The sequence below is a fragment of the Diadema antillarum genome, unplaced genomic scaffold, assembly GCF_040938485.1.
Source record: "Diadema antillarum isolate AM-2024a unplaced genomic scaffold, OU_Dant_1.0 seq00001005_RagTag, whole genome shotgun sequence".
NCBI classification, from domain to species: Eukaryota; Metazoa; Echinodermata; class Echinoidea; order Diadematoida; family Diadematidae; genus Diadema; species Diadema antillarum.
Window position 1 is genome coordinate 458,525 of NW_027271843.1, and position 15,485 is coordinate 474,009.

At 37.3% G+C, this 15,485-nt stretch overlaps 1 protein-coding gene across 1 annotated transcript in view; it reads left to right on the forward strand.

Annotated features, from left to right (window-relative positions):
• The window catches only part of LOC139742564 (synaptic vesicle 2-related protein-like), a 43,859-nt gene that overhangs the window by 2,425 nt on the left and 25,949 nt on the right, over nt 1-15,485 (forward strand). The window contains exon 2 of the mRNA XM_071653096.1: nt 2,224-2,318. Within this exon, the coding sequence (XP_071509197.1) occupies nt 2,224-2,318 (95 nt within the window). The remainder of the gene's footprint in view (nt 1-2,223; nt 2,319-15,485) is intronic.

Genomic DNA, 15,485 nt, shown 5'->3' on the forward strand with positions numbered 1-15,485 from the left:
TACTAGTCTATATAAAAATGTCTTGCATTGCCAATAAAAAGACTTGACCTGGGCTAATTCCTAACTTTTCCATGTATATAATACACACACACAAACAAACACGCACAATTAGTTTAGGGGATGCTCTAAAGTGCAGATTTTGGACATCCTTCCCCCGCTTGGTCACTTCGACGCCACCTCGCTGGTCATACCTCCCCCAGTCATGAACATAAACCCACACCCTTGACTACCAGTGGCGGATCCAGGGGGAGGGGCGCACTGCAAACGGCAGTTTTTGGACAGTAAAATGTCAAAATTTTCAAGCTCGCTCGCTCCTCTCGCTCGCATTTAGTCGTAATGCCACTCTCCTGAAGTTGCTGCCAGTAATTGCCGGCAGTTGCGCCTGGTGCGCCCCCCCCCCCCCCCCCTTAATTTCCAAAGCGAAAAAATATAGCTACAAACGGCAGTTTGGGGACTGTAAAATGTCAAAATTTTCAAGCTCGCTCGCTCCGTTCGCTCGCATTTTTTAAATCTTTACGCCATTCTTCTGATGTTGCTGCCAGTAATTGCCTGCAGTTGCGCCCGGTGCGCCCCCCCCCCCCCTTAATTTCCAAAGTGAAAAAATGTGGCTAAGAACGGCAGTTTTGGACTGTAAAATGTAAAATTTTCAAGCTCGCTCTCTTCGCTCGCTCGCATTTAATTGTTATGCAATTCACCTGATGTTGCTGCCAGTAATTGCCAGCGGTTCCGCCCGGTACCCCTCTCCCTTAATTTTCAAAGCGAAAAAATATGGCTAAGAACGACAGTTTTTGGACTGTAAATGTAAAATGTAATCATTATGCTCTCCTGATATTGCTGCCAGTATTTGCCAGCAGTTGCGCCCGATGCGATCCCTTAAATTCTAAAACGGCAGTTCGTTTGTTTTTTACTGTAAAATGTCAAAATTTTCAAGCTCGCTCGCTCGCTAGCTCGCATTTAAGTGTTACGCAATTCTCCTGATGTTGCTGCCAGTAATTGCCGACAGTTGCGCCCGGTGCGCCCCCCCCCCCCCCCCCCCCCCCCCCTTCATTTCCAAAGCAAAAAAATATGGCTACAAATGGCAGTTTTTGGACTGTAAAATGTCAAAATTTTCAAGCTCGCTCGCTCGCTCGCTCGCATTTAATTGTTATGCAATTCTCTGATGTTGCTGCCAGTAATTACCGGCAGTTGCGCCCGTTGCGCCCCCACCCCTCCTTTATTTCCAGAGCGAAAAAATATGGCTCCAAATGCAGTTTTGGGACTGTAAAAATGTCAAAATTTCCAAGCTCGCTCTCTTTGCTCGCTCGCATTTAATTGTTATGCCATTCACCTGATGTTGCTGCCAGTAATTGCCAGCAGTTGCGCCACCGTTCCCCCCCCCCTTAATTTACAAAGCAAAAAAATATGGCTATAAACGGCAGTTTTGGGACGGTAAATTTAATGTCAAAATTTTCAAGCTCGCTCGCTCCCCTTGCTCGCATGTACTCGTTATGCAATTCTCATGATATCGCCGCCAGTAATTTGTCGTTTCACACCGTCATTCCATAATCCATTTATAGGGGGTACAACCCCCTCCGGCACTTCCACACCCTCCCCCACCCTTGCTCGCTCCCTCGCATTCTAACCCCCCCCCCCCCCCCCCAAGATGAAATCCTAGCTACGCGGTGCCCTTTCCCCGCTTGGTTTCCCTCAAAAAACAGCTAAAGTCTAGGGATTGAGAGCTTCCTATATTCCAAATGTCTGTCCAAAAAATCTCGGAAACATTTAGTGTCAAAACGCACCCCCTTGAAAAAAAGCTGGTGACGCCCCTGTTTACTGGCTAGATAATTTTGACCTGTGGTAAAAAGACATGGTCAGTGTATTACGATAACTTTGTTAAACTGTAATTAAAATAAACAAGGCGCATTTCGGTATTTTTTCAAGCGTTGTGCATTTCGCGGCGAATTGCAGTTTCCATTATTTGTAAGCTTACATATTTTATGTTGTATAAATGTGTGTGTATTTATTATGATAATCTGACATAATTGCAGTTGTATGTTAATACCCGAAACATGTCAGAAACAATTCAAGTCAACGGAATAGTTATTTTTCATGTTTGAATGTGCAACTATACGGAAGAATAAAGATTATTTTTCAAAATGTGTGTGTGTATGTGCGTGAGTGTGTGTAGGTATGTGTGTCTTCTCCTTTCTGTGAAACCATACTTTTTTTTTAATGATCTTACAGACGATGAGGAAGTTTTTACCGTCGAGGAAGCGGTGGATTCCCTCGGATTTGGCTGGTTCCAGATCAGAGTTTGCTTTATTGTGGGCTTCCATGGAGTGAGTACATAATAAATGATTTGTAATGATGGTGATGATGATGGTGATGATACCACTTATTCTACCACTCTATTCCTATCGAATACTACTATACTACCACCACCACCACCATACTATGCTATGCTACTATACTACTGCTGTACTACTACTTTACTACTGTATTACAACCACTCATAACCGAAATATACTTTGATAATTTTGAGTAAGTACATAGGCACAGTAATGATGATGATGATGATGATGGTGATGATACCACTGATTCTACCATACTATTCCTACTATTACCAAACACCACCAGTATACTACTATTACTACTACTACTACTACTACTACTACACTACTACCACTAATACTACATATACTACTACCGCTGCTGCTGCTGCTGCTGTACTACTACTAGTTTATTACTATTACAACCACTCATAACCAGAATATAGTTTGATAATTTTGAGTAAGCACATAGGCCTAATTAATGATTTGTAATGATGATGGTGGTGGTGGTGGTGGTGGTGATACCAATGATTCTAACATGCTATTCCCATACTACTACTTCCACCACCACTACCACCAGATACTACTGTATATTTATACAATTCTATTACAATTATTGTACTATACTACTATACTGCTACTACTACTACGATTAATTACTACATTGTACTACTACTACTACTACTACTACTACTACTACTATTACTATATACTACTACAACTAATACTACTGCTGCAGCTGCTGGTGCTGTACTACTACTAGTTTATTACTATTACAACCACTCAAAACCAGAATAATAATACTTTCATAATAATGTCGAGATGACACTTGCAACAGCAATGATTATAGTCACGAAAACATTGCCTATATTGTGTACGATTATCGAATTATTCTCACCTTTTCTCCATCACATGATCTCATCCTCGCTCAACTTCTCCAGCATTTAGCTGATATATTTGCAGTCACGTTTTTCACATTATCTGTGGTGATCAGGCGAGGCTTTAGATCAAATAAGTTGGAATGTCGGAATCTTGTATAAAGGAGCAGATTACTGTATAAGCTGTTATTTTCGCGAACAGATATTTTCACGAATGAGGAGGTCGCATATTTTTTCTTCGCGAAATGTTGTTTTCGCAAATTGACACAATTTAATGCTCTCTTAATTTCTAGGATTTATTTTTAAGTCCTAAGGATTTATTTCTTTAAGTCCTAGCGGACTGTAAATACAGACAAAACCTTAGGACTTAAAAGTAAGTCTTAGCTAGGATTTAAAAATTTAAGTCTATGTTCGACTTAAATTTCAAGTCTATAGGATTTATTTTTTAAGTCTTATTAGATTACATTTAAATCTTTCTTAGACTTGTTTTTAGAATAAATCCAGCTTGGATTTAAACGACGAAAGACTTATTTTAAGCGACGAAAGACTTATTTCAAGCCTTCCTTGGATTTATTTCAAATAAATCCATCATGGATTTAAACTCAGACTACTGAAAATGACAGCCAATTGATGCACTTTCTTCACATGTAAAGGTCTATTTATTTTAACAAAATCAAACTGATGCATTTTTCACAAACATCGATAAGTTACAAAATATACAGATGATTGTCATACACATGTAGGCTCCAGAAAAAATGAAATACGACATGATGAAAACAGAGCATATTTTGCAATAGTCTCAGATGGTCACATCTTCACATTCATGTTACTGATGCTTCTTTCACTGTGTTCTGTAAACAAGTTACTAGACGACTGGAACCTTCATTGCCAAATAGATTACTTTTTTTCACTTTTTTTTTTAAATCTTGCAAGATGACTCCATACGACTCGATTCACTTTCATTTTATGTATTTCTTTCCCTGGTGAGCATCGTTAAGTCTTAAGATGGAAACTATGAACAAATATAAGATTATATATGAATTCTAATAACTTAAATTTTAGAAATGATGCTGTGTAATAAACAATACAGCCTCCATTAAGTTGACGTTTAGATTTACACGCTTTGTACGTCCCATGCATGCAATTTAAAGAATTATTTGATTTTTTGGAATGATGCATAGTATAAATTTAATTAAGAGGGAAGTAAAGGCCAAAATTAGTGTAATCAAATTAGAAAAGAGAAGAAATTTCCCTACACAGAATGGTGTAAAGACTATGAAAATCAGCTACGAAATAAGGAAGATATGCCTGTTTTCAATTTCACACATTTCCAGAAAACAGATCTTGTCCAGTCTTTATGAACGTCCAAATGAGGGAATTGATGTCATTCCTTCAAAATATTTTTACACTTTTCACCTGCATGTATTTGCATATTCATACGGACTAGTCAAGAAATGTTTTCTGAAAACGTGTTACATTTCCTTATTTCTTACCAGACTTCCCTAATTTTTCCACTATTCCGTAGGGAAAATTTACAATTGAATCCAAACTGTATTACATACAACAGTAGGGAGCAAGATCTATGTAAACTCTGAAGTAAATTCACCTTAAAACATTAAGAAGCTCAAATAACAATTAAATTCTAAAATTACTTCTAAAATTCCTTGAATATCGACTGTCTGAAATGGATTTACATAAGTACATTTCCATACTGCATTTTGGTAGACAAAATGTTTGACAAAAGAATATACAAATTCCTGCTTAATCTATTGATATTTAAGAATCCATCTCAACTGATGACAGGGAACCATCTCAAGAGACTGTTCAAGTGAGATGGACCACTAGTTTCTTAATTACTTTGATGTCATATCTCGTAACAAAGCACTATGTTGAAGTGATGCAATCTGAATTTTTAACTAGAATTATCACTCATTGTGATTAATATACCCCCACCCACAATTGAGGGAATTAGCTCAACCAGGATTATTTTTTCTTACTTTTTAATAAAGAAAAAAATTACCATGGCAATGCACTGTTCCACCTCTCAAATCAAGTGCTCAAAAACTGAGTGAGCAAGATAAATAAACTGACGATTTCTATGGTTTTTACTAAAAATTGTGTAACCATGGCAACACAATGTTGGACATTAAGAAAAAATGAAGTTTGCACAACTATAGGCCCTATATCATAGCCGTCATATGTGCCAAATTTCAAGCTAAATGCTAAAAGGGTGAGGGGTTTAGTTGAATTCACATTAGTGTATCATTTTCATGCAAAATATACTGTTACCATGGCAACACATTTTCCACACTGACAAAAGATTTTTTGCACATCTAGGTAATGTAGAGGTAACATGTGCCAAATTTGAAGCCAAAACGCTCTAAACAGAGACAGGAGAATCGAAATGTTGGTATGATTTTCATTGAAAATGCACCGTTACCATGGCAACACATTGTTTAACAATGATGAAATATGAAGTTTGCATATTTCTGAACTACAATGGTTGCATGTGCCAAATTTCAAGCCAAATGCTCAAAGACTGAGGGAGTTACCTGAATCCAAAATGTTTTTGTATGATTTTCATTCAAACTATGTTGTTACCATGGCAACACAATGATCAACAATGACGAGAGGTTAAGTTTGCACATGTACGTACCATAGTGGTCAGGTGTGCCAAATTTCAAGCTAAATGCTCAAAGACTGAGGTTGTTACATGAATCCACAATATCTTTGTATGCATTTTAGTGAAAAGATGCTGTTACCATGGCAATGCATTGTTCACCATTGATGAAAGATTAAGTTTGCACATCTATATGCTAAAGTTGTTGCATGTGCCAAATGTCAAGCCAATTACTCAAAGAGTGAGGGAGTTAACTGAATCCACAATATTTTTTGTATGATTTTCATTCAAAATATGCCGTTATCATGGCAACACATTGATCGACACTTACGAAAGAATACGTTTACACATCTACATACCACAGTGGTCTTTTGTGCCAAATTTCTAGCTAAATGCTCGAAGACTAAAGGAAGTTAGCTGAATCCACAATATTTTTGTATGTTTTTTGGTTTAAAAAAAGCTGTTACCATGGCAACGCATTGCTCACCACATTGTTTCCATATCTATATACCATAGTGGTCATGTGTGCCAAATTTCAAGTCAAATGCTCTAAATTTGTTTAAGGTGCCCATCTGCGCTGAATCTATCCTTCCTCGTGGGTTCAAGCACATACTTTGGCTGGAAAACCAAAGTTTATTTCTTTATAAATAGAGAGTTTCATATTAAAGTGTTTAGCCACAACGTCATAATGAAAATAGCAACAAATCAGCGCTCAATAAATGTGATGGACAATGGCTCATCAACACTGTGGGAGTGATGAAAATTAGGTAATCGTTGAATAATTACAAAAGTGTTCAGGGGAACTTAAACTTTCTTCTTTCAATTTAAATCAATGCGGATCTGGCATTACTTTTTTTTTCATCATCAACCAGACATAATATACAGAAAACAAGCCAAAGATGAACAATAAATAAATTGAAACTGGACATGTATAAAAACTTGAAATATTGTTGAAATGTTCACGTAGCAATGCAAATGCAAAAGTGAGGCACACACATACATGATAGCACCTCTAAAGGAAACATTGCAGCATTAACTTTCCTTATTGTGTTATTTTCATTTAAAAATGCACACAAAAAAAAATTACAAGGAAACTTTCCTACAACCAGGGCATGACAGACATGCTTCTTGTGTGCATGGATTTGTAGCTCAATATAAATGGAAAAGTGAGGCACACATAACATAACTCAATATCCATGAGTCAAACATTATGCATGATAGTATCTTCAAAGGAAACATTGCAGCATTTTACCTGTGTTACTTTGATTTAAGAATTCACCGAAAATTAAGAAAACTTTAAGAAATATTGTTGAAATGTTCACGTAGCAATGCAAATGCAAAAGTGAGGCACACACATACATGATAGCACCTTTAAAGGAAACATTGCGGCATTAACTTTCCTTATTGTGTTATTTTCATTTAAAAATGCACACACAAAAAAAAATTACAAGGAAACTTTACTACAACCAGGGCAAGTCAGATATGCTTCTTGTGTGCATGGGTTTGTGGCACAATGTCGGAAAATCTTACTAGCATCATACACTGACGTGTTCTTGAAGTTCGTGGCTAATGCCCAGAACGAAGCCCTCACTTGGGATTGTAGCAGTGACATGAATATGCCGCCACAAAATCAAAGAATGCTTCAAGCACCCAAGCATATTTGACGATGAAGACACAGTGGGCTTTAAAGAGTCTGTCAAATTCTTGCTTCCGGTCATCTCCAGCCTGGACTTAGTATGGTCCTGTCCAGGATGAGAAAATACTTGATGTACGTCTAGTCACTCCCTTATCTGACTAAGCAGGGCTGGCTGAAGGTGGCATCTTTAGCATCACTGAACTTCGCGCTTCTCGCTCGTGATGTATACGTTTCGCGCAGATCAACTTGGCGTTTCCCGTTTGCTAGGGCTTTCAGGTGGGAGAATCTCCAGATCAGAAGATGCTTGGGGCTGGGGTTGGAGTCTCTGCATCAGCAATGCCATGAACATTGGTTCCTACCTGAAAAGAGATTAAACATGTATAGCACTACTGATATTTCGAACTAAATTTCACTTGAATCGTTTGAGCAAATGACAAAGGCTACAATTATTATCAAATAAACTTTGCTTAACATAGAGGGAAGTTAAGTTCTCAGAGGGCACTCTGGAGGGAAAAAATATTAGAATATAATTTTACATATTGATCTTAAATACAATGTACTAATAACATATTCATCACATAACTTTTAGTTTGTGATGTACAAGTAAATATTTCTGATATATTTCGGAACATCTTATTTTAAAACATTTTGTCTCATCTGGTAAACCTCAAAGCCTTGAAAAAAATTCCCAGAAATCAGATTACTTTTTGCCATCATCGGGGTGGGGCCTACTTGATATTTACATGTTCCAGACTCATAAGATATTTGATGTACATATTATTACAAATCAATAGAAGTCAGCATGCATTTTTAATCCGTAATTTAATGAATTTAAAAGAAAACTGTCAAAACACGGTAGATACCTCTACACAATACTCATTGCTGAATGTTCTAAAGCTTGTTTGAGAATCGCTTCAAAAACACTGATATATCAGAGAAGAAAACTTTGCATTTCTCACGACAGCATGAGAAATTCAGATTTTTAAATTCCACCTGTTACTGAGTACATGCAGATTCTACACGAGTCTTGCTTTGTAAGATACGAAGCTCAAATATTCTTCTCTAAACATGAGCTGGTACTTAAAAGCCCAATGAAACATGCATATTGATAATTCTAAAAATTGGAAGCTCAATGATTTGATCATAAACTGATTTCAAGTCTATAAACATTAAGCATATACTGTACTTACAGGCACATAGTCATTCTGCACCAGGTACTGCTGGGCATCCCTCGGGAGCATGAGAGGTCCTCTCCCTTTCTTCTACATGGGGATGTTGGGTCTGTGAAGCATCGCTGCAAGTAGTGACATTCCACAAAATTCCTATAGAATGGAACACAACACAATTTTCTTTTCAACTTTAAGTATTTCACCCATTCTCTTTAACATATTAGATATGACGTATTGTATCAGCTCTGACAATCCCTAACATTCAGTTTTCGACTTATTATCAATATCAGTCTATGAAGAGCAAACTCGTACACATTCACTTTCCTGAAAGGTGTAATAGCAATGAAGCATAAACAAATGAGTAAGTTTTACTCTTACACTTTGGACAGAAATTGTTCCAGTAATTATAATCAATGCCACAAGATCTATGAGGATTGGCGGAAGGACTTACTGTCTCCATCCATGTCTTCACATCTTCTTACGATGTCTTGCAACTAAGGGTGGTTTCGCTTGGCAAGTGCAAGATTCTATTGACGTAAAATGGCCCCCATCTGTTCACCATCTCCTGCACTTTTCTCGGTACAACTGGGCAAAGTCCGTATTGATCTGAAAATAAACACAAAAACTGTGAAATATCAGTGATAAGGAAGTGGAAAATGAAAAACAGAAACGCTTGACAAAAAAAAAAAGGAAGAAAACAAATATGCTTCGGGGGTATAAACGGTCGCCATAGCCACATTTCTAGATTTTTATGTAATTAATTATTTCTTATTGGTCTCGAGGGTTGTATTTCATGCTGGAGGAAAAAATGAGACCGACATCTCTGATTTTTGTTTCAGATGTTATCGTTAAAATCAATTTTTAGAAATACCAGGGATGTCTTGCATATCTAAACACCAAGAAGGGATAGTCCTGACAGAGTACTCCTTGGAGTACAAATTATACAAATAACAGGTAATTTGCATTCCCGTTATCTTAAAAAATATTAAAAGTAAAAAATAAAAAAAGGCCTCATATATTGTAAAACTTCACTACATTCTCTCACTGGTGTATGTGATGCTTAATGCATACATCTCAGCCAGAAGTGTAGATCTGTAGAATTTTTAAGTCTAGATCCTTCTACTCAAACACAGATCACCACATTGATTATGCTACAAAGAGAAAGACTGGAGTAGAATACCTTTATCCAGGTGCGAAATCTTGTTCCATTGCACGAGTTAATCCCATATATTATTTGTTTCATACAACGCCTTCAACAATAACACTAACAGACTTACTAGTTCAAGAAAGAGTCTTGAATTCAGTGCAGAAATGGCAACCATAAGGCCTAGGTGTCCAGGCCTACTACTGAGTGGTAGTAATAATAGTAGAAGTATTTTCATGGAATGCAAATCAGTAGCACATTCACATTACATACACATGTACGCAGCCGAGTGCAAGTAGCATTGAAGTTGATTATTCCAGTAAAATGAGTGACATGATGCACGCTTGATAGTAAGAGTGTTGAGTGCACACGCCAAAGGTAATTGTTTATTGTGACATCAGACTCAGTAGACCTAGTCATGCAATGGAACAGAAACTGTTTATTAATTGTAGACCCCCTATTTTAATATGGGAGTCAATAGAAATTGGTGATGTCAGCCAATATGGCCCATGCGATAGAAGTTTTTACAGTTCAGAGCTTGACGCCACTGCACTGGCATTGCAACATTGGCGCCCTAAACCCTGGGGCGCTCATCACACAGGGGGCTTCGTGTTTGGGCTGGTCGCAGTTCTATTGTAGCGCCCATAGGGTCTACGTACTATTGGTGGCCTAAACCAGGGAGCACCTCCCTGCCTAAACACAACGTTAAAAATAAAACCCATCTAACAGCATATGCCCTACATTTTATCACAGCATAGTGGGGCATGATAAGGCCTAGAACTGTGCCTTTCTACGTAGAAATTGACAAATTAAACCTTACAAGAGTGTAGGAAGGGGTGAACTGACACTAACTTGTTACTGTTACTCAGTGTTAGACGACAGTTAACCGTTAGGCCTACGCTACAGTAGCCTAGTGTTATGCCCATAGCTTTACCTTTCAGTCAAGACACCAACATCGTAAATCATTAGGTAGAATGGGCGCTTTATAAGAGTCCCTGTATTATTACACTTGTACTTGCAGTTTCACCGAAATAGAGCCCCCACAATACTAACGTTAGCCTACATGTAACTTGTTACAATGTTTGGATAGACACATTAGCCATGAACAGCTAACGCACTGGCGCTTCAGGGATGGACAGCGCTGTATACAGCGGCAAGGCTCAAACTCGCCAAAAATGTAGGGCGGTTAGTGCACATCTTAACATCTTTTATCCATGGTTACTGAGTCCCAGAGTTATGAAACACATTCTTAAGCATTCATACAGTAATATGCTCACCTTTAAGCAACTTGGTCAAGCTTCCGTCAGATCATGCCCTCAAAAAACTCCGGCCTTCATGACTTCTGCCTTCAAGACCAACTCAACTGTTCGAGTCAATAGCGTTTGTTTGCAAATGGTCGATGGTGGTAGGTAGGTACGTACAAGTACTATAGTACATATGCACAATGTGTGTGTATGACTACGCTATCTAGCATCGCATGAAGCAAAGTGACGGCCAGCGCCAATTCCGGTTTTAGGCGGTTCAAGATAGCGCATGACGTCATTTACAAGTCATCTGATTGGCTGAAAGTTTAAGTCCTTGTTAGATTTAGGGGGCGTTGCAAGAAAGTTGCAATTGATTGCAAATCCCCAAAATCTATTGCAAATCCTGAAATCCATTGCAAATTTGCAATCAATTGCAAGTTGCAATCAATTCTGTTGCAAGAAAGATGCAATTGATTGCAAATCAATTGCATCTCTGCGATCAATTGCTAATCAATTGCAACTTTGCAATAGATTCAGGGGTAGTTGCAAATTTTGCAATCGATTGCAAATGTCATAATTGCGGCTGCTTATATAGATGCTGGGGGACAAATCTCCAAATTTGTTCATTTCTTGTAAGAAAAAAGAAGAAAATATTCCGTATAAATGGCATTTTTATGTCATGTATGATTGTGTAAGATACTTTTTTTTTTACATACACAAAATGTATAAGGGGTTACTCAGTATACTAGTATGATGAATCAGCATGTGGTCGGTCGGGCAGTCCGTTGCAAATCTTGCGTCGTGAACTCCATCTACAGTTTTGAAGCAATTTTGATGAAACTTGGGTTACATGATGACATTGAAGTGAAGATGTGCAAGACTTTTTTTTTGTCTTTATCGGACAAAGCGTTGCCATGGTAACCACAATTTTCCAAAAACCTTGTGGAGTAGACTACTGCCACAGTATTTGAGTAATCCATTTCAAATTTCATGTGTACAATGATCTTTAGGTGTAGTTATGTAAGAAACATTTTGTGTTTGTACCCGACAAGGCGTTGCCATGGTAACAGCATATTTTCTTGAAAATCGTGTGGAGTGAACTTCTTCCACAATTTTGAGGCAATTGAACTCAAATTTGATGTACATAATGACATTGGGGTGTAGATGTGCAAGACATGTTTTTTGTGCTTGTCGCGGAAAGCGTTGCCATGGTAACCACAAATTTCCAAAAACTGTGGAGTGAACTACTTTCACAGTACTTAAGCGATTTGTTTCGAATTTGGTATGTAAATAATAATCTATAAGTGTAGTTATGCAGGACACACTTTGTGTGTTTGTACCTGACAGGGCGTTGCCATGGTAACGGCAATTTTTTCTTTGTAAATCATGTGGGGTGAAACTATTTTGAGTTTTAAGGCAGTGGAACTAAAATCGGGTGTTCATGATGACATTGAGGTGTAGACGTGCAAGACATTTTTTTTTGTGTGTGTTTGTCAGAGAAAGCGTTGCCATGGTAACCAAAATTTTCTGAAAACCTTGTGGAGTGAACTACTTTCATAGTATTTAAGCAATTCGTTTCAAATTTGGTATGTACAATGATCTATAGGTGCCATTATGCAAGACACACTTGATTGTGTTTGTATCTGACAAGGTGTTGCCATGGTAACAACATATTTTCTTTAAAATCTTAAGATTTGAACTTCTTGCACTATTTTGAAGCAAATGAACTCAAATTTGGTGTACATAATGACATTGAGGTATAGAAATGCAAGACATGTTTTTGTGTGTCTGTCCGGGAAAGCGTTGCCATAGTAACTACCCAAAACATTGTGGAACGAACTCTTACTTTATTTATTTCAAATTCAGTATGTAGGGCCTGTAATGATCCAAAGGTGTAGTTCTGCAAGACACTCTTTGTGTTTGTACGTGACGTGTTGCCATGGTTACTGCATATTTTCTTCAATTCTTGTGGAGTAAACTACTTCCACAATTGTGAAGCAGTCAAATTCACCAGGTACTCACGAGGTACTACACATATGTATACACACAGACAGACACACACAAACACACATAGCAAGGTCAGTGCAAATTTGTGATAGACTCGAGTACAGTTGAAATTCTGTTGTCATGGAAACAGTGCATTTTGACCCTAAAATCAAGTTTAAAAATGCAGATTTAAATTCACCAGCAGTTTTCAGGAATTCAGAAGAAATTGTGACGCATGTCGGGATGGTACTTCAAAGGTGCACTTCAAGTATTTATTTCAGCAACTGTAAGCACTAGAATGACATTTTCTAATGATGTAAAGTATGAATTCAATTCAATTCAAACTTTATTTCATTTTTCGAAAAGAACATAAACATTTCACTTCCTTTGGTAACAAAGAATAAGGTTACATATAATCAAAACAAAGTAAATTGAGAAAACATAATTGTGGAACCTTGGGGTAACAAATGCGTTACAAAGAAAATTGACTGAAGTGATACTGAACATTACACAAAATATCGAAAAATGGAGGGACCCATAAAAGGCAATGCTTGTAGAATGTGGGCCCCTCAGGTACAGAATGTCAATAGAAAATGAACTGATGCAAAAAGAGGAAAAAAGATTGGGAATAAAGTCATATAAAAAAGTCTGGAAGTCCAATAGGAAGACAGAGTAACAGACAGACACACATACACAGGCGAATGAACATTAAACAAGACATGGACGACAAAACTTATAAAGGGGGACTAAAATACAAGACAGAACGAGACAAGACTGACATAATAGGAAGACAATACAACGGACAGAAATGCAAAACAGATCCAGCGATCCTGGACAGAGCTATATCGAAAGAATAATGGGATGCGTGGAAAGGATACAGAAATATGGAAAAATAGAGAGAAATAGATGCGGAAGTGATACAAGTAGAATGGAATCTACTCAGTAAGTGTCTCAGGACAACAGGGACGAGAAAATATGTGACAGTATATCATTGGTAATCAAAATTCTTCGAAAAGAAATTAAAATGAGCGAACAGGCTGATCAAATCTGTAGGAACATAAAATTGCAATAAAAAAGACTGTAATCTCCTTTTAAATGAAAATATAGAGGGTGCATTTTTATGTCATTATTCAGAAAATTCCAATGAGTTGGGCCAATATAAATAACTGTGTTCTTAGCAAGAATTGTTCGTAAAAGAGGTAAATGAAATTCATTGGAACGTCGAGTGGGATAGTCATGGAATGATTGATTTCTTTGAAACATAGAATCGAAAATGGAGGGGAGTGGGTTGTTGCTGTACGTATACATAGATTGTCCCAAATTGAATAAATACAAATCTTTATTTTTTTGCAGCTTATTAGCGGCAAATAACATATTTGAGTGGGAGGGTATGAAAGGATAACTGATGACACGGAGAGCTTTCTTTTGTAGAAGGAACACTCTATCCAGTAGGTTCTGGTGAGTGTTGCCCCAAACTAAAACACCATAATTAAGATAAGGCAATATCAATGACGAATATAACATAAGTAATGACTTTTGTGGGATAAACAATTTCATTCTATTTATAACACCTATATTATGTGAGATTGTGTTGGATATATAATCAATATGTAACTTCCAGGAAAGTTTGTCGTCAACCATATTTCCAAGGAATTTAAAATGTGAAACTCGTTCTAAATGAAAATCATTCACAACTATAGCTGTACTCAAAGTGTCAACAGTATTACTAAAATCATATATTTTGTTTGAATATGATGAATTACATGATAAATGCCATACCACACCAAAATTAACCTACTATATATGCTCAATATTCTGCAAGGTATATATCTTCATGAATTTCCCAAGACAGCTGCTACATGTATCCATGAATTTGAAGACACACAAAAATATCAACTCTGACAATGACATTAGGGTGCATCTGCAAACATATATTTCTACATTCAGTACTTTGTTCCCCACAAACATGAATTTAACTACTTAGCACAATTGTCTCAGTCTTGATAAATACTTGCTAAATGTATGGCGTGTACAGTATCACAAATTAAGCTTGCTCCTCAACCACCCCCCCCCCCCCCCATTTGCCCCATATCAGATGATGCTGGGCAATTGATGACAAGACATGATGGAGACACAAGACACACTGTCTCTCTGAACAAGACAGTGTGCACTTTCACGGATATGTAGGACCCCTACATTGTACCTCTTTTCTTGTTGCTCTCATATTGAAAGAAATGTTCATAGAATGAATGATGGTACAGACAAATGTGCAAAATAAAAGCATACTACAGCTGTATACAGTTGTACAAGCATGAAAAGGCAGTTAATGAGAATGCACACCTTGCTGAGTACAGAAGAGCCAATTACATGTGTACTTAAATAGTATACACTCCTCATAATATGAAACACTATAGTTACACCTACAAAATGAGAAGGGGTGAGTAAATCAAAGTGTTATATATTATTATGATATATGTAACATTAAAGTACTGGAATAAT